Here is a 20427-nt window from a genome sequence, read left to right on the forward strand (position 1 = left end):
GCTGTTTCGATGGAGCCTGCAATCACCTAAAGTTTAACCATGTTGCAGGGAAAAACAGTGTGGTCACTGATGCTCTATCCTGAGTTTAACTCAGTACCAAATCATCCCGCAAATTGTGGATAATGGGAAGCCAGTTCCAAGCTGTACAGAACGTAGCCATAGTGGCTGATGTCTGTGCGAGTAAGTGTTTAAATGTGAGTGTGTATCTCTTTTTTTTAACAACTTTGTGATGAAGTGCTAACTTCGTAGCATTTCATTCCGTATGGTGAGGAGGTGTTGTGAAACCACTGAGTTCAGCCTGAAGCCAGCCAAGTCACCAACCTTCAAGAACCTGATACCTCTTTAATTTCTGTGCTCCCTACTCTTTAATCTACTTGTATGTATGTGAACTTTGAGTGTGTATGTGGAAGCCGGAGTGTTTTTATTCACTTTAATTGGATCAGGCAAGCACAATAAAAACTACCCTCTTTTTTTCAAAACTCAAGAAAACTAGTCTGATGGTGTCTTTTTATGGTCACAGTGTGTAAACAGTTAAAAACTCATGGAATTGACAAATATATCTGTTGAAAATAAATTGTTATGGTCAAATAAGGGGAGGAAAAACAGGGGAGCCATTCAACATTGCCTCACCTGATTATAACAATAGGACCAAACTAAGAAGGACCACGAGGAATATAAAGAAGGGTTTAGAATGCATTTATGTAAACCAAGTGCAGTGAATAGGGTTGGTGAGCAACAAGCACAAATATCAGTATGGGAATATGATGTATTGCTAATACTGGAAATGTGCCTTATAAGTCATGAGGACCTCCCCAAGAGTCATTGCTGCACCACAAGTGCTTTTTTGATATATATATTTGACTTGGATATTGGAATAGGAATAGAATTCCTTGATACGAAGCATGGAGGTGTGGCAAATAATGAGAATTTTTTTCTTTCATGGGATGTGGGTTGCTGACAAAGCCAACATTTGTTGCCCTTGACAAGGTGTTAATGAGCTGGCTTGTTGAACTGCTGCAGTCTATCTGGTGTAGGTATAACTACAGTGCTGGTAGGAAGGGTGTGCAAGGATTTTGACCCAGCGACGGTGAAGGAATGGCGATATAGTTCCAAGTCAGGATGGCGTGCGCTTTTGAGGGGAACTTGCAGGTGGTGCTGTTCCCATGCATTTGCTGCCCTTGACCTAGGTGGTAAAGGTTGTGGCTTTGGAAGGTGCTGTCGAAGGAACCTTGGTGAGATGCTGCAGTACATCTTTTGGATGATACACACCCTGTCACTGTGTGTCGGCAATAGAGGGAGTGGATGTTTAAATTGCTGAATGAGCTGCCAGTCAAGCAGGCTGTTTTGCCCTGGATGGTATCAAACTTCTTGAGTATTGTTGAAGCTATACTCGCCCAGGCAAATGTAGAGTTTTCTGTCACATTCCTGACTTGCACCTTGTTAATGGTGGACATGCTTTGGGGAGTCAGGAGATGGGTTACTCCCTGGAGAATTCTCAGCATCTGACCACTTGTAGCCACAGTATTTATATTGCTGGTCCAGTTCAGGTTCTGGTCAAAGGTGAACCCTAGGATGTCGATGGTGGGAGATTTAGGGATGATTCTATTGTAGGATATCAAGGGAGGTGGTTAGATTCTTTAGCTCTGAAGAAGAATCATATGGACCTTAACTATGTTTCTCTCTCCACAGATGCTCCAGACCTGCTGAGTTTTACCAGCATTTTCTGTTTTTATGTTGGTTAGATTCATTGTTGGATATGGTCATTGCCTGGCACTTGCAGAACACAAATGTTACTTGCCACTTGTCAGCCCAAGCCTGAATGTTGTTGAGGTCTTGCTGCTCATCAGCATGGACTGCTTCAATATCTGAGCAGTCGCAAATGATACTGAACATAATAGCGAACTTCTGACCTTATGGTGGAGGAAAGGTCATTGATGAAGCATCTAAGATGGTTGGGCCTAGGACGCAACCCTGACGAACTCCTGCAGTGATGTCTTGGGACTGAGATGATTGACCTGCAACAACCGCCACCATCTTCTTTTGTGCTAGGTATGACTCCAACAAGCGGAGAGTTTTTCCCCTGATTCCCATTGACTGCAGTTTTGCTAGGGCCCCTTGATCCCACATAGTCAAATGCTGCCTTGATTTCAAGGGCAGTCTCTCCCACCTCACCTCAGGAGTTCAGCTCTTTTGTTCATGTTTGAACTAGGGAGGTCAGGAGCTATGTGGCCCTGGCAGAAACCAAACTGAGCTTCGCTCTGAAGTTTATTGGTGAACAAGTGCCACTTGAGAGCACTGTTGATGACTCTTTCCATAGCTTTGCTGACGATTGCGAGTAGACTGATGGGGTGGTAATTGGCTGGATTGAGTTTCTCCTACTGGGGACCTCAGGAAGAAGCCAAGATGGATCAACCATTTAGCACTTCTGACTAAAGTTTGTTGCAAATGCTTCAACCTTGTCTTTTGCGCTGATGTGCTGGGTTCCCCTATCATTGAGAATGTGGATATTTGCGGAGCTTCCTTCTCCGGTTAGTTGATAAATTTCCACCACCATTCATGACTGGATGTGGCAGGACTGCAGAGCTTTGGCATCATCAATTGTTGTGTGATCGCTTAGTTCTATTTATTACATGCAGCTTTGCCTTTATACTATTCACAGACTGAAACATGACAGGTATACATCTTACCTTTATGCCACTATCAGCACATTGTTTACTCTTTACCACTACCATTAACACTCCCTTTGTCAACAGAAACAGAAATACCTGGAAAAACTCAGCAGGTCTGGCAGCATTGGCGGAGAAGAGTACAATTGACGTTTTGAGTCCTCATGACCCTTCAACAGAACTGTTGAAGGGTCATGAGGACTCGAAGCGTCAACTGTGCTCTTCTCCGCCAATGCTGCCAGACCTGCTGAGTTTTTCCTGGTATTTCTGTTTCTGTTTTTGTTTTGGATTTCCAGCATCCGCTGTTTTTTGTTTTTAACACTCCCTTTGTCTTGTGTCCATGACATCTTTGTCAATCTTTCCTTAGCTGTCACCTATCCCTGACCTTCAATCTTGTTCCACCTGCTCCACCCCCTCTTAAACAGTATAAAATCTATCACATTTCTACTTCATAGCTCTGAAGAAGAGTAATGTGGACTCAAAATATTAACTCTGTTTCTCTCTCCACAGATGCTGCCAGACCTGCTGAGTTTTTCCAGCAATTTCTGTTTTTATTACAGGTATATCTCTCCTGACTCCATTCTACCTCTGTGTCGGGAAGTGTTTCTTTCAATTTGCTGAATTAACCGTCTACTCATTGCACTCCACCTGTATGTACTTAACCTCAGTTGGTACAATTAACAGCTCTCCTCCTTCCTTCTGAAATAAAACTTAGAGGAATGCTAGTTCAAAACAAATCAGAGAAAAAAAAAATTTGTCCATAATCTGTGCAAAGCATAATATTACAAATCACCCCTCTTCTAGGATGTCCAACGATTTCTTAGTATAAGTAATTCTTTTTGCAAAACAATCAGATAATTGATGACTTATATCAATCTCGGAGATTTCCTTTCTCTCCATTTATTTCAATCCAGCAAGGTCAAGCTGTAATGTTGCTTCCCCCTCGCACTTCTTACATTATCCCATAAAGAATTATTATCTATGTAATGTTCAATGATCAAACTATCTTCGCCTCTTGTATAGGATTTCCCCTAAAATATTTGATAAATAGAGCCAGTGTTCCGATCCCTGGTGAGGAACTGTAAGCCAAAATAACCAAATTTACTGAATGACTGCCAAATAGAGAAATTACCAACGAGATTCCACTTTTTATGGCTTCTACTTTAACACTAATTGGAATCCACGTATATTAAACATGAATTAACAGACAAACTACGATCGATAAGAGCTATAAATTACAAATGAAATAGCAGATAACAACAATGATGACCACATGAGAATACAAGCATTCATATTACTCCCTGCGGAAATGTGGCACCACATGCAATCTCTCAGTCTTTAAATCTCGGCTGTCAGAACGTCAGAGCTTTCACTTTTATCACTCACTGAATTTGGTCCATGAGTCACCTGCAACAGTAGCTCCACTCCATTCAAGTCCCCTGGAGGTAGTCATCATCCAAAGTCACACTCCTGCAGAAGCTCCTTAGTGAGGTTCATAGACTGCCTTATCTTACACCTTTAATAAACCTTGTTAAACGGTCTGGTCATCTCTGGCAAAACTGAAGCATAGCTGTAGATTTGTCTCACTCACAATCTCTAGTTTAATCCTATCTTCAGCTTTCTGCCCTGTTTAACTGTATTACACACACACAGTTCCTTGTTTATGCACCTTGTGTTCTCCCCTTTGTTCCTTACAGCAGTAGCTCCTTTATCTGCCTTGGTGTCTGGCCACATGGATTTGGCCTTTACTTCTTTCCTGTTGGTACTGCTCCTGGGCCCCCACGTCACATGGACCAGTATTTATTATTCAATTAAATTACAATTGATAACTTTTAAAAATCCTTTTCAAACATTGTAAAAACCAATTACAGATTCCGCAGACCTTTTGAAGAACTTAAAAATTTTCCTTCCTGTACTGCTCCAGGTCAAAGGTCGTTACAGCAGCCAAAGTACTTTGAACAATCCTCTTTATTTTCTTAAGGCTGAAGAAAATATTTCCCATTTTCACCCATCAAAAATATTATGAAACAGCTGCACTTGAATACCATCAAGGAGGAATATCATGTTAAGCATCACTAAAAATAACTAATTTCAAGTTCTTTGGGTCACTCGAGGATGGGAATTGAAGTATGAACTTTCCACTTTTATATGTTTTATTTGCCCTTAAAAATCCCCAACATTAGATATTCCATCTTAGCACTTAATTCTAATACATTAACATGAGCATGGGGTCTTGTCTCATGGTATAACCAATTCAACTGACCAATCAAGCACCGTTCTTCTTTAGATGTAACATCAAGTTTCTGTGATAACCTAGCACAATTCACCTGGATAGAAATAACATACTCTAAATAGGATTGCTGATTTAAAGTTCTTCCAGACTACTCTGCTTAATATCTGAACCAATACATTTAAAAGCCCCAGAGTTAAACCTCCCAATCTGAAATTCCTCTTTAATCCTATTAATAACGCATTTCTCAAATCTTGCAGTACCACCCCATATGAAATCATCAACATGCATCATGGAGATACCTGTAAATTTCCCTTTGCTAATACCAGTGAAACATTATAGGATCCGCTTTTAGTTGAACACGACTAATATTCAGCAAAAGCGATCTCACCGGAAAATACCACACCCCTGAAGCATCATTTGCATAATTTCATAGTTTCTCTTTTACATCGCTTGCCTGTTTAGGCAGTTTCAGAAATGCTTTCTGTTGATTGATCAACACTTCCATGCATATGTGGCCAAAAGAGCTAAAAGATTTTCAGGATTACTTTTCCAACTGTGGGAGAGTCCACTCTATCATCTGTATTGCCCATTCGCTCTTCCAAACCTAGAGAAACAAACTTCGCTTTAGCCTCAAGTCATCTGCAAGGACCTTTTCCATACAAGTCCATATATGTGATAAGGTTGGATGCACCAGAGTAAATCCAAATTCCTTCCAATTATATGATTCCTTTTGTTCCTCATACTAATTTACCCTTGAGTTTATTGACAGCCACCAAGACTTCATAGTCGTATGGCCGTCTGCTTCTTGTGCTATCTCCAGACTATCTGTAGCCTTCATTTTATTGTGTAATTGATTCAAGCTATGGCCTTCGCTTGTGCTTCAATGTCTTTTGGGACGACAATGGCAAGATTTCTCTCTTGTATGGTTGGAAACTCTTGTCTTGTACATGATCATTTCCTAACACTGGAGTCACTCTCAGACCCACTATTAGAACTCGCTGTGCGCTTTCTTATTTTTTGGGGCCATAATTCTGAATATTCAAGAAATGTTTGAACATAGGACATAGAGAGTAGGAGCAGGAGTAGACAATTCAGCCCTTTGAGCCTGCTCCACCATTCAACTCGATTACCTCACTATCACCATATCCCTTGATATTTTTAATACCTAGAAATCTAACAATCTCGATCTTGAGCATACTCAATAACTAAACCTCCACAACCCTCTCAGGTACAGAATTCTAAAGATTTGCCACCCTCTATAAGATCCTGAGGGGACTTTAGGGAAAGAAATCTGTTGTCCTTAACTGGCCTGGCCGACGTGTGACTCGAGATCCACAACAATGTGGTTAACTCTTAAATGCCCTAGCAAGCCACTCAGTTGTATCAAACTGCTACAAAGTCTCAAAAAAGGAACAAATCCAGATGGACCACCCGGCATTGACCTAGGCACCGGAAACGACGACGGCAATATCAGCCCTGTCAACCCTCTAAAGTCCTCCTTACTAATATCTGGGGGCAAGTGCCAAAATTGGGAGAGCTGCCTCACAGACTAATCAAGTAATAGCCTGACTTGGTCATCCTCAGGGAATCATACCTTAAGATAATGTTCCAGACACCACCATCACCATCCCTGGGTATGTCCTGTCCCATTGGCAGGACAGACCCAGCAGAGATGGTGGCACAGTGGTATACAGTCAGGAGGGAATTGCCCTGGGAGTCCTCAACATCAACTCTGGACCTCATGAAGTCTCATGGCATCAGGTCAAACATGGGCAAGGAAACCTCCTGCTGATTACCACACACCGCCTCCCCTCTGCTGATGAATCAGTGCTCCTCCATGTTGAACACTACTTGGAGGAAGCACTGAGGTTGACAAGTTCACAGAATGTACTCTGGTTGGAGGACTCCAGTGCCTATAACCAAGAGTGGCTGGTTGGCACCACTAATGACTGAGCTGGCTGAGTCCTAAATAACACAGCTTCTAGACTTGGTCTGCAGTAGGTGGTGAGGGAACCAACAAGAGGGAAAAACGTACTTGACCTCATCCTCACCAACCTGCCTGCCGCAGATGCAGCTGTCCATGACAGTATCAGTAGGAGTGACCACCGCACAGTAGCTGTGGAGACGAAGTCCTGCTTTCACATTGAGGATACCCTCCATTGTGTTGCGTGGCACTACCACCATGCTAAATGAGATAGATTTCGAACAGATCTAGCAACTCAAGACTGGGCATCCATGAGGCGCTGTGGACCATCAGCAGCAGCAGAATTTGGAGTCGAATGCAATCTGTAACCTCTTGGCCCAGCATAACCCCCACTCCATCATTGCCATATAATCAGGGGATCAACCCTGGTTCAATGAAGAGTGCAGGAGGGCATGCCAGGAGCAGCACCAGGCATACCTAAATATGAGTTGTCAACCTGGTGAAGCTATAACACAGGACTACTTGTGTGCCAAACAGCATAAGCTGTTTGCAAGCTCTGCATGCCCTGCAGTCCTGCCACATCCAGTCGTGAATGGTGGTGGACAATTAAACAACTCACTGGCGGTGGAAGCTCCACAATTATCCCCATCCTCAATGATGGAAGTGCTCAGCACATCAGTGCAAAAGATAAGGCTGAAGCATTTGCTGCAGTCTTCAGCCAAAAGTGCTGAGTGGATGATCCATCTCGGCCTCCTCCGGAGGTCCCCAGCATCACAGGTACCATGATTAACTCCACGTGATATCAAGAAACGGCTGAAGGCACTGGATACTGCAAAGGCTATGGCCCCTGACAATATTCTGGCAATAGTACTGAAGACTTGTGCTCCAGAACTTGCCACACCCCTAGCCAAGCTGCTCCAGTACAGCTACAACACTGGCATCTACCTGGCTATGTGGAAAATTGCCCAGGTGTGTCTTGTGCACAAAAAGCAGGACAAATCCAACCTAGCCAATTACCACCCCATTCGCCTACTCTTGATCATCAGTAAAGTAATGGAAGGGTTCATCAACTGTGCTATCAGGTGGCACTTACTTAGCAATAACTTGCTCACTGACACTGACAGTTTTGGTTCCGCCAGGGCCACTCAGCTGCTCACCTCATTATAGACTTGGTTCAAACATGGACAAAAGAACTGAACACCCGAGGTGAGGTGAGAGTAACTGCCCTTGGCATCAAGACAGCATTTGACCGAGTGTGACATCAAAGAGCCCTGGCAAAACTGGAGTCAATGGGAATCGGGGGGTAAACTCTCGGCTGGTTGGAGTCATACCTAGCACAAAGGAAGATGATTGTGGTTGGTGGAGGTCAGTCATCTCAGTTCCAGGACATCACTGCAGGAGTTCCTCAGGTTAGTGTCCTCAGCCTAACCATCTTCAGCTGCTTCATCAATGACCTTCCTTCCATCATAAGGTCAGAAGTGGGAATGTTCACTGATGATTGCACGGTATTCAGCACTATTTGTGATTCCTTAGATACTGAAGCAGTCCATGTCCAAATGCAGCAAGACCTGAACAATATTCAGTCTTGGGCTGACAAGTTACATTCGCACCACACAAGCGTCAGGCAATGACCATCTCCAGCAAGAGAGAATCCAGCCATCGCCCCTTGATATTCAATGGCATTACCATTACTGAATACCCCACCATCAACACCCTGGGGCATACCATTGACCAGAAACTGAACTGGACTAGCCATATAAAAACTGTGGCTGTAGAACAGCAGGTCAGAGGCTAGGAATCCTGCAACAAATAGCTCACCTCCTGACTCCCCAAAGCCTGTCTACCATCTACAAGGCACAAGTCAGGAGTGTGATGGAATACTCCCCACTTGCTGAATGAGTGCAGCTCCCACAACACTCAAGAAGTTTAACACCGTCCTGGACAAAGCAGCCCGCTTGATTGGCACCACATCCACACACATTCACTCCCTCCACCACCGATGCACAGTAGCAGCAGTGTGTACCATCTACAAAATACACTGTAGGAACTCACCAAGGCTCTTTCGACAGCACCTTCCAAACCCACAACCATTACCATTTAGAAGGACAAGGACAGCAGCTATATGGGAACACCACCATCTGGAAGCTCCCCTCCAAGTCATTCACCATCCTGACTTGGAAATATATCGCCGTTCCTTCACTGTCGCTGGGTCAAAATCCTGCAACTCCCTTCCTAACAGCACTGTGGGTGTACCTTAACCACATGGGCTGCAGTGGTTCAAGAAGGCAGCTCACCACCACCTTATCAAGGGCAAGTAGGGATGGGCAATAATTGATGACCCAGCCAGCGAAGCCCACATCCAGTGAATGAATGAAAAAAATAAAATCCTGAGGGGACTTAATAGGATGATACCTGGAGGATGTTCCCTCTTGTCGGGGATACTAAAACTTGGGGACATTGTTTAAAAATAAGAGGTCTTCCTTTTAAGATCGAGATGAGGAGAAAATTTTCTCCCAAAGGGTCATTGGTATGTGAAATTCTCTTCCCCAGAAAGCAGTGGGAGCTGGGTCTTCAAATTTATTCAAGACTGAGTTAGACAGAGTTTTGTTGAGCAAGGGAGTCGAGGGTTATGGTGGGGGGCAGATAGGAAAATGGAGCTGAGGCAACAGTCAGTTCAGCCGTGATCTTACTGAATAGTGGAGCAGGGTGGAAGGGACAAAAGTCCTACTCCTGCTCCTGTGTTCCTATGTTCTTTTGAGTGAAGCAGTTTCTCCTAATCTTGGTCCTAAATGGCCTACCTCTTATTCTGAAACTATGTCCCCTGGTTCTAAACTAACAAGCCAGGGGAAACATCCTCCCTACATCTTCCCTGTTGAGCTCTGTAAAAATTTTGCATGTCTCAATGAGGTCACCTCTCATTGTTATACACTCTGGAGAATACAGGTCCACTCTCCTCAATCTCCCCTCATAGGACAATCTTACCGTCCCAGGAATCAGCTGAGTGAACTTTTGATGCACTCCCTCTATGGCAAGTCGATCCTTCCTTAGGTAAGGAGACCAAAACTAAACACACTACTCCAGGTGCAGTCCCACCAAGGCTCTATACAACTGCGCAAGAATCCTGTACTCAAATCCTGATGCAATTAAGGCCAATAGACCATTTGTCTTCCTGATTGCCTGTTGCACTTTCATGTTAGCTTTCAGTGACTTGTGAACAAGGACATCCTCAGTGGATTGTCCTTAGACATCAACACTTGCCAATCTCTCACTATTTAAGAAATACTATGTATTTCTGTTTTTCCTACCAAAGTGGATAACCTCACATTTTTCCAAATTATATTCCATCTGCTATGTTCTTGACCAATCACTTAGCCTGTCTTGAAGCTCCCCACCCCGCCTTGATGCCTCTTTGCATATTCCTCAAAACTCACACTCCTCACCTAGCCTTGTGTCATCAGCAAGCTTGGAAATATTACATTTGGTCCCCACATCCAAATCATTAATGTAGATAGTGAATAGCTAGGGTCCAAGCACTAATCCTTGCATTACCTTAATAGCCACACTAGTTTTGCGAGTCCGAGCATTATCCCGTTTACTGCTTTCTGTTTTCTGTCCATTAACTGATCCTCAATCCATGTCAGCATGTTATCCGCAATCCCATGTGCTCTAATTTTGCTTACTAACCTCTTGTATGGAACCTTATCGAAAACCTTCTGAAAATCCAAATACGTCCACTGGTTCTCCCTTATCTATTCTGCTTGTTACGTTCTCAAAAAAATCCAATAGGTTTGTCAAACATGATTTCCCTTCCATAACTCCATGTCGACTTTGCCCAATCTTGCCATTATTTTCTAAATGTCCAGTTTTCACATGCTTTAAAATAGATTCTAGCATTTTCCATATACTGATGTCAGGCTAACAGGTCTGTAGTTTCCTATATTCTCTCTCTCTCCTTTCTTAAATATTGGAGTTACATTTGCCATCTTCCAATTTGCAGGAACTGTTCCAGAACCTATAGAATTTTTGAAGCTGACCACCAATGCATCCACTATCTCTACAGCCACCTCTTTCAGCACTCTGGGATGAAAATCACCAGGTCCAGGGGATTTATCAACTTTGCCCCGTTAATTTCTCCACACTATTTTTTTCACTGATACTAATTTTTTTCAGGTCCTCAATCTCACTAGTCCCTTGGCTGCCCAATATTTCAGGGAGGGTTATTTTGTATCCTCCTCTGTGAAGATGGACACACAGTATTTGTTTAGTTTCTCTGCCATTTCCTCATTCCCCATTACAAATTCTCCAGTCCCTGCCTGTCGTGAGCCTGCATTTGTCTTTGCTAATCTATTCCTTCATATATGCCTATAGAAGCTTTTACAGTTGTTTTTGTTTCTTCATGGTTTGCTTTCATATTGTATTTTCTATATCAGTTTCTTGATCCTCCTTTCAGCAGTATTTAATTTAAATATTAAACATTTATCAGAAGCTGAATTTCTAAATTAGAAATTGTGTTCAGATTTTTGGAGTGCCGGCAGCTCCGTGAAATTCTGTGGTTAATGATGCTGGAAATGACATTGAAAGCCAATTAATAGCATATGTATATATGAATTAGGAGCAGGAGTAGGCCACTTGGCCCCTTGAGCCTGCTCCGCCATTCAATAAGATCATAGCTGATCTGAATGTAACCTCAACTCCACATTCCTGCCTACCCCTGATAATCTTTCACCCCTTGTTAATCAAGAGTCTATCTAGCTCTGCCTTAAAAATATTCAAAGACTCTACTTCCACCACCTTTTGAGGAAGAGAGTTCCATAGACTTAGAACCCTCAGAGAAAAATTTCTCTACATCTCTGTCTTAAATAAGCGACCCGTTATTTTTAAACAGTAACACCTAGCTTTAGATTCTCCCACAAGAATAAACAAACTCTTCATATCCACCCTGTCAAGATCCCTCAGAATCTTAAAGGTTTTGATCAAGTGGCCGCTTACTCTTTTAAACTCCAGTGGATACAAGCCTAACCTGTCCAATCTTTCCTCATAAGACAACTCACCCATTCTTGGTTTAGTCTAGTAAACCTTTTCTGAACTATACTGATCTTGCCCTGTGTATGAAACCAGGGCTGTGCTCTGAGATAGCGTCCTATGACTGAAACTTCCTTTAGAAGTACCTAACTACCATGAACACATGGCTGAAGAGGGGTTGAGACATATAATTAAAGCTGGACTAGCATCGGAGTGGACTATTCATATTTATTTAGTCTCTTGTTAAGCAAGTGACTTTAAAAGGCCAAAGGCATTACAGTGCTTAATACGGTAAGCAGTTGCAATCATTTTCAGCAGTAATTCTTAAAAGTAGCAGTATCTCATTTCTCATCTCCATATCTTGCAAATATTCATTTGCATCAGTAACAGCAATAACAATAATATTGAAGCAAATACTACGGTTGTTAAAAATTGAATAAAAACAGAAAAAGTTGAAATACTTAGCAGATGGGGTAATATCTGTGTAGATAGGAACAAAGTTAATGTTTCAGGGGATTAATGCCAGGTTTTGGGAGTGGACTGGGCTGGTGCACATTCCGTGAAATCCCATCTATGTTAGACAATAAGACCTAGGAGCAGAAATTAGGCCATTCAGCTCATTGAGTCTGCTCCGCCATTCAATCATGGCTGATAAGTTTCTCAACCCCATTCTCCAACCTTCTCCCCTTAACCTTTGATCCCCTTATCAATCAAGAACCTATCTATCTCGGTCTTAAATACACTCAATGACTTGCCCTCCACAGCCTTCTGTGGCAATGAATTCCATAGATTCACCATTCTCTGGCTAAAGAAGTTTCTCCTCATCTCTGTTCTAAAAGGTCTTCCCTTTACACTGAGGCTGTGCCCTCGGGTCTTAGTCTCTCCTACTAATGGAAACATCTTCCCCATGTCCACTTTATCCAGGCCTTTCAGTATTCTGTAAGTTTCAATCAGATCCCCCCTCATCCTTCTAAACTCCGAGTATAGACCCAGAGTCCTCAAAAGTTCCTCATATGTTAAGCCTTTCATTCCTGGGATCATTCTCATGAACCTCTTCTGGACCCTCTCCAGGGCCAGCACATCGTTCCTGAGATGTGGGGCCCAAAATTGTTCACAATATTCTAAATGTGGTCTGACCAGAGCCTTATAAAGCCTCAGCAGCACATCCCTGCTTTTATATTCTAGTCCTCTCGAAATAAATGCCAACATTGCATTTGCCTTCCTAACTACCGACTCAACCTGCAAGTTAACCTTAAGAGAATCCTGGACTAGGACTCCCAATTCTCTCCCCACTTAGAAAATAGTCTATGCCTCTATTCTTCCTACCAAAGTGCATGACCTCACACTTGCCCACGTTGTATTCCATCTGCCACTTCTTTGCCCATTTCCTTACCAGTCCGAATCCTTCTGCAGCCTCCCCGCCTCCTCAATACTACCTATCCCTCCACCTATCTTTGTATCATCTGCAAACTTAGCCAGGATGCCCTCAGTTCCTTTATCTAGATCATTAATGTATAAAGTGAAAAGTTGTGGTCCCAACACTGACCCCTGCGGAACTCCACTAGTCACCGGCCGCCATCCTGAGAAGGACCCCCTTATCCCCACTCTCTGCCTCCTGCCAGACAGCCAATCTTCTAATCATAAAAACAAAAAAACTGCGGATGCTGGAAATCCAAAACAAAAACAGAATTACCTGGAAAAACTCAGCAGGTCTGGCAGCATCGGCGGAGAAGAAAAGAGTTGACGTTTCGAGTCCTCATGACCCTTCGACAGAACTTGAGTTCGAGTCCAGGAAAGAGCTGAAATATAAGCTGGTATCTTCTAATCATGCTAGTACCTTGCCTCTAACACCATGGGCTCTTATCTTACTGAGCAGCCTCCTGTGCAGTACCTTGTCAAAGGCCTTCTGGAAGTCCAAGTAGATAACATCCATTGGCTCTCCTTTGTCTAACCTACTCGTTACCTCCTCAAAGAATTCTAACAGATTTGTCAGGCATGACCTCCCCTTGATGAAACATGCTGACTTTGCCCGATTTTACCATGCACTTCCAAGTATTCTGAAATCTCATCCTTAATAATGGACTCTAAAATCTTACCAACGACCGAGGTCAGGCTAATTAGCCTGTAATTTCCTGTCTTTTGCCTCACTCCCTTCTTAAACATGGGGGTTACATTAGCGATTTTCCAGTCCTCTGGGACCCTCCCTGACTCCATTGATTCCTGAAAGATCACCACTAACGCCTCCACTATCTCTTCAGCTATCTCCTTCAGAACTCTGGTGTGTAATCCATCTGGTCCAGGTGATTTATCCACCTTCAGACCTTTCAGTTTTCCTAGCACCTTCTCCTTGGTAATGGCCACCATACTCACCTCTGCCCCCCGACTCTCTTGAACTTTGGGGATGTCACTCGTGTCTTCCACTGTGAAGACTGACGCAAAGTACCTATTCAGTTCCTCCGCTATTTCTTTGTTCCCCACTACTACTTCTCCAGCATCATTTTCCAGCAGTCCAATGTCCACTTTTGCCTCTCTTACCCTTTATATATCTAAAAAAAAACTCTTGCAATCTTCTTTTATATTACTGGCTTGTTTACCCTCATTTTTAATCTTCTCCCTCCTTGTTTCTTTTTAAGTTGTCCTCTGTTGATCTTTGTAGGCTTCCCAATGCCCTGGTTTCCCACTGCTCTTCGCCGCATTGTTTTTCTTTAGCTTTTATGCTGTCCCTGACTTCCCTTGTCAGCCAAGGTTGCCTCGTCCTCCCTTTAGTATGCTTCTTCCTAGGGATGAAGTTTTGCTGTGTCTCCCAAATTATTCCCAGAAACTCCTGCCATTGCTGTTCCACTGTCTTTCCTGCTAGGCTCATCTCCCAGTCAATTCTGGCCAGCTCCTCCCTCATGCCTCTGTTGTTGCCTTTATTCAACTGTAATACTGTTACATCTGATTCCAGCTTTTTCCTCTCAAATGGCAGGGCAAATTCTATCATATTATGGTCACTTCCTCCTAAGGGTTCCTTCACCTTAAGCTTCCTTATCAAATCTGCCTCATTACATATCACTAAATCTAGAATTGCCTGTTCCCTAGTGGGCTCCACCACAAGCTGCTTCAAAAAGCCATCTCGTAGACATTCCACAAATTCCTTTTCTTGGAATCCATTACCAACCTGATTTTCCCAGTCTACCTGCATATTGAAATCCCCCATGATCACTGTAACCTTGCCTTTCTTACACACCTTTTCTATCTCCTGGTGTACCTTGTGCCCCACATCCTGACTACTGTTCGGAGGCCTGTACATAACTCCCATTATGTTTTTTTTACCTTTGCGGTTCCTCAACTTTACCCACACAGATTCTACATCATCTGACCCTACTTTGTTTCTTGCTATCGATTTAATTTCATTTCTTACTAACAAAGCAACCCCACCCCCTCTGCCAACCTGCCTATCCTTTCGATAGGCTGTGTATCCTTGTATATTCAGCTCCCGATCCTGATCTCCTTGTAGCCATGTCTCCTTGATGCCCACCATATCATACCTGCCAATTTCAATCTGCGCCACAAGCTCATTTACCTTATTTTGTATACTGCGTGCATTCAGATACAACACCTTCAGTCCTGTATTTCCTGTCCCCTTTCTCGTTGTCGTCCCTTTATCTGATGTGCTTGAAGTTAGATTCCTAGCCCTTTCCAAACACTCTGTCCTATTTTGTGTTCTGGAGACTTTAATAGCCTCTCTTGGGCTCTCCTTTATTTTCAGTTTTTTCATAATTTTCCACGAAGTTGAATCCACCCCCCGCACACGCTAACCCGCTGCTTTGTTTCCCATTAGTCATACTTCTTGGAGTTTTACCCTTCCTTTCCCTCCCTTCCCCCCCCAACTTAATCCACTTGCAAGTGATGTGGGGGAGGCTTTGTAGTGCAGTGGATAGTGTTCCTGACTCTGAGCCAGAAGCTCTGGGTTTGAGTCCCACTCCAGGACTTGATGCCCACAGAGGTGTGCTCATAACGTGGCCATGCATGTTTATTATCAACGTATAACTCTTTCCGATATGCCTGTGGCAGGTGGTAAGATTGGGAGAGTCCTGGCCAGCCATGCTTGATACAGAGTGGCTCCCCTCAAGCTTTAGCCTCTACTGACAGGCTAGTGACCTGTTCCAAGAAAAGCCAACAATGGAAACAAATGTAATCAAGTGCTTTGTCTGCCTCACACGCCACTAGACATGGGAAGAGAACTAAAGAAAAAGAAGTGATGTGGAATTAATGTTAAATTGATTGTTGTGCCACTTGGGTGGAGAGTGAAGAATTTTGAATTGAGGCTGGATCCAGAAACCAAGTTTGAGCCCAAAGCACGAGTGAAAGATGGAGTGTAGAACGTCTGCAGAGCATGTTGCCTGAAACAGGAAAGGGGAAAGTCAGTAATCTAAGGGGCTTGCCAGCTGCGAAAGTTATTGATGGTCAGTTATTTGGCTGAATGATATACTAAATGGATGTGCAGAATAGGCAACTCAATTTTTTTTAGGTGCGTCAGGAACACAGGCTAGATAGTCTTGAAGATAATCCAGAAGTAGAACCCAAGGAGAACCTGAAGCTCCAAACTTCTAATACAGGGACAGGCCTTGGAACAAAAACCATCTTGAAGACATTCAAACAAACAAAAAAATCAACTGCATAGGTAACATCATCTTGGGATGTTTTATTAGGTTAAAGATGCTGTTTAAGTACAAGTTGTTGCTTTAATTTTCACTTGTGAGTAATGGCCACTTGCTGGGGTAACAAAATATACTTGGCTCCCATGGAATTTGGGCTTTACATAGAGTCAGTGCCCTCAGCAGAGGAGCGGGGCGGGGGACAGCTGGCGAGAGGAAAAACAATAATATTAGTTAAAACCAGGAATCTTATAGACAAATGGATCATTGCAAAGCAATCAGGATGAAATACAAATTGAAGAAAGGAATGCAGAGGACTGCTGCGAATCTCATGCGGTTGTGCTGACCATGAACACCAGACTCTGTTTCTCTGAGCTTTGTGTGTGTGTACTTGCAGGTGTGGTATGCAGCATCATATGCAGACTTTGTAGAGCGGAAGATCCATGATATTTCTGAAGAGGAACGGAAAGGTGAGTGACTGCTTCTATGGCACAACTTGTAGGGTGAGCAGTCAATGTATTCTGTGTCAGCAGAGCCTTTACACTCCTTTAGTGGAAGGAAAGAGCTTGTATTTCACCTTCAGTGGCCCAACGGCAAAGGTAGACTGGAAGGTGAGTTTGTAGAATGGTTTCATGACAGTTTCCAGAAACAAAATACTATGGAACCAACTAAGGATAAAACGATCTTAGATTTAGTATCAATGTAATGAAGTAGTATTAACTGTAATGTCTTAATAAATGATCCTCTGGGGGGAAAAAAGGAATCCCCATAATACAATTGAATGCCATATTAAGTTTGAGAATGACATACGTGAGCCTAAAACAAAAATCTTAAACCTGAAGCCAATTACTTTGCTATGAGGGGAGAGCTGGCTAAGATTGAATGGGTAAATAAACTAAAAGGTATGGTGATAAATAACCAGTGGGCAACATTTAAAGAACCCATTCAAAATGTTCAACAAAACCACACCCATTGAAAAACAAAAACTTCGTGAGAAAGATCCAGCTGTGGCTTAGTAGGGAAGGTAAGGATAGTATTTTTGAAAATTAGAGACTTGTATTGTTGCAAAAAATAGTAGTGAGCCAGAGGATTGGGAGAGTTTTTAGAAACCAGGAAAGGATGACCAAACAATTGATAAAAAGGGAAAAAAATTGGGTGATAGTAAATTGGTCAGGAATATAAAAATGGATTTTGAAAGCATATAAAAAGGAGGAGAGTAAGTAAAGTAAATGTCCCTTTGAGGCAGAGACAGAAAAAATAATCAAGGGGAGCGAGGAAATAGCAAAGACGTTGAACAAAATATTTGGTGTTTGTCTTCACAATGGAAGACAGGATTTACATACCAGAAATAGAAGGTAACTAAGAGGCTAAAATGGGTGAGGAACTTAAAAGTAATTAATATCAGCATGAAAAATTATTTGAGAAACAAAACTAAAAGTTGACAAATTCCCTGAGACCTTTTAGCCTATGACTTGGAGTTCTAGAGGAGGTAGTTGCAGAGATGGTGGATGTGCTGATTACGATTTTCCAAAATTCCCTAGATTTTAGAATGGTCCCTGTGGATTGAAAATTAGCGAATGTAATGCCCCACTGTTCCAGAAAGGAAGGAGAGAAGATAGGGATGACAGGCCAGTCAACCTGTAGTCTGGAGACTATCATTAGGGAAGTCTTAATAATGCACATGGACAAATGTAATATGACCAGACAAAGTCAACATGGTTTTACAAAAGGGAAATTATGTTTGACAAATTTATTAGAACTTTTTGAAGATATAATTAGTAGGGTAGATAAAGGTGAGCCAGTAGAAGTAGTTTTTTTCCAAAAGTTTTCAGTGAGATAAACAAGAGGTCAATAGGCAAGTTAGGAGCTCACTGAGTTATGTATTAGCATGGATGGAGGATTGATTAACAGACAGGAAGCAGTGAGTAGGGATAAATGGGACATTTTCAAGCTGGCAGGTTGTAATGAGTGCAGTGCTGCAAGGATCAGTGCCAATGCTTCAGCTATTTACCATCAATATTTGTGATTTAGACCAAGAGAAATGTATCCAAGTTTGCTGCTGATGTAATGTTAGGTGGGAATGTAAGCTGTGAGGAGGACACAAAGACTGCAAAGAGATACAGACAGGTTAAGTAAGAAGGCTAATAGAATGCTATCCTTTATTATGGGAGTAATTCAGCATAAAAGTCAGGATGTTATGCTTCAGTTATAGAGGGCAATGATGAGACCACATCTCAAATATTGTGTGCAGTTTTGATCTCCTTATTTAAGGAAGGATGAACATGCATTGGAGGCGGTTCAGAGGATATTTATTAGATTGATACCTAGAATGAGTGGGTTGTCTTATGAGGAAAAGTTATACAGACTGGGCTTGTTTCCAATGAAATTTAGAAGAGTGAGAGGTGACTTGATTGAAGTATATCAGATCCTGAATGGCATGGACAAGCTGGACGTGGAAAGGATTTTTCGTCTTGTGGGTGAGTCCAGAACTAAGGGCGTGCTTCAAAATTAGAGGTTGCCCTTTTCGGACAGAGATAAGAATTTTTTTTCTCTTGAGGGTTGTGTGATTTTGGAACACTCTGCCTCAGAAGGCAGTGAAGGTGGGGTCATTGAATATTTTTAAGGCAGAGGTAGATAGATTCTTGTTAGGCAAAGGAATCAAAGGTTATGGGGTGGGGTAGATGGGAATGTGGAATTCAAAACACAAACAGATCAGCCATGATCTTATTGAATGGTGGAACGGGCTCAACAGGCTGAATGGCCTACTTCTGCTCCTATTTCTTAAATGAGTGGGCAACAAGGTGCAGATAGAATATAAGGTCGGAAAAGCAGAATTTTTTTTCGAAGGCTTGAAACTTCTAAATATATTCAGAGAGACCTGGGTGCTTATGTACAAGGAACCCAATAAGCGATTGGGAAGGCAAATAGTATGTTGGCCTTCATTGCAAGGCGATTGGAATACCGGAATAAGGAAATCTTGCTTCAAGGATACAAGACTTGGCTGAGCTGTGCACAGTTTTGGTTTCCATATCCAAGGAAGAATATACTTGCATTGTGTAGGTAAGGTTCACTAGCTTGGTTCTTGGGATGAGAGGGTTGTGCTGTGAGGAGAAGCTGATTAAATTGGGCCTATGGACTCTGGAGTTTGGAAGATTTATATAAGATTCTGAATGGGCTTGACAGGGTCAACCGAGAGGTGGTTTCCCCAGCTGGGGAGTCTAGAAGAACATGGGTTACATTCTCAGGATAAGGGGACAATCATTTAGGGCTGAGATGAGGAGAAATCTCACTCGAGAGTTGCGAACTTTTAGATTCCTCTACTACAGATGGTTGTGGATGTTCAGTCTTTAAGTATAATCCAGACGGAGATGAAGATGATATACTTACTGTAGAGGGAGTGCCATGGAGGTTCACCAGACTAACTCCTGGGATGGCGGGATTGTCCTATGAGGAGAGATTGAGGAAACTAGGTGTGTATTCTTTAGAATGAGAGGTGTTCTCGTTGAAACTTAGAAAATTTTTACAGGGTGTGACAGGCTAGATGCTGATAGGATGTTTCCCTGGCTGGTGAGGGAACAAAGGGAAGCCATTTAAGACTGAGATGAGGAGGAATTATTTTGGCCAGGATGTAGCAAGCCCAACAAGTGAGGGTGTAGTTCTGGACTTAGTTTTAGGAAATGAAGCTGGGCAGATGGAAGGAGTGACAGTGGGAGAGCATTTTGGTGATAGTGATCATAATTAAGTTCATTTTAATTTAATTATGGAAAGGTACAAAGATATAACAGGAGTTAAAGTTTTAAATTGGGTCAAGGCCAATTTTACTAAGCTGAGGAGTGATTTAGCAAAAGTGGACTGGAATCAGCCACTTGAAGGTAAATCAGTGTCAGAGCAGTGGGAGGCACTCAAAGGGGAGATTCAAGGGATTCAGAGTAAACATGTTCC

The 20427-nt window shown here is 42.6% G+C and overlaps 1 protein-coding gene across 2 annotated transcripts in view; it reads left to right on the top strand.

Annotated features, from left to right (window-relative positions):
- Positions 1-20427, top strand: part of prdm10 (PR domain containing 10) — a 196123-nt gene that overhangs the window by 69404 nt on the left and 106292 nt on the right. For both annotated transcript variants that reach the window (XM_041174207.1, XM_041174205.1), the window contains exon 9: positions 16883-16955. In XM_041174207.1, the coding sequence (XP_041030141.1) occupies positions 16883-16955 (73 nt within the window). The remainder of the gene's footprint in view (positions 1-16882; positions 16956-20427) is intronic.

Source organism: Carcharodon carcharias, chromosome 25 (assembly GCF_017639515.1).
Source record: "Carcharodon carcharias isolate sCarCar2 chromosome 25, sCarCar2.pri, whole genome shotgun sequence".
Taxonomy (NCBI): Eukaryota; Metazoa; Chordata; class Chondrichthyes; order Lamniformes; family Lamnidae; genus Carcharodon; species Carcharodon carcharias.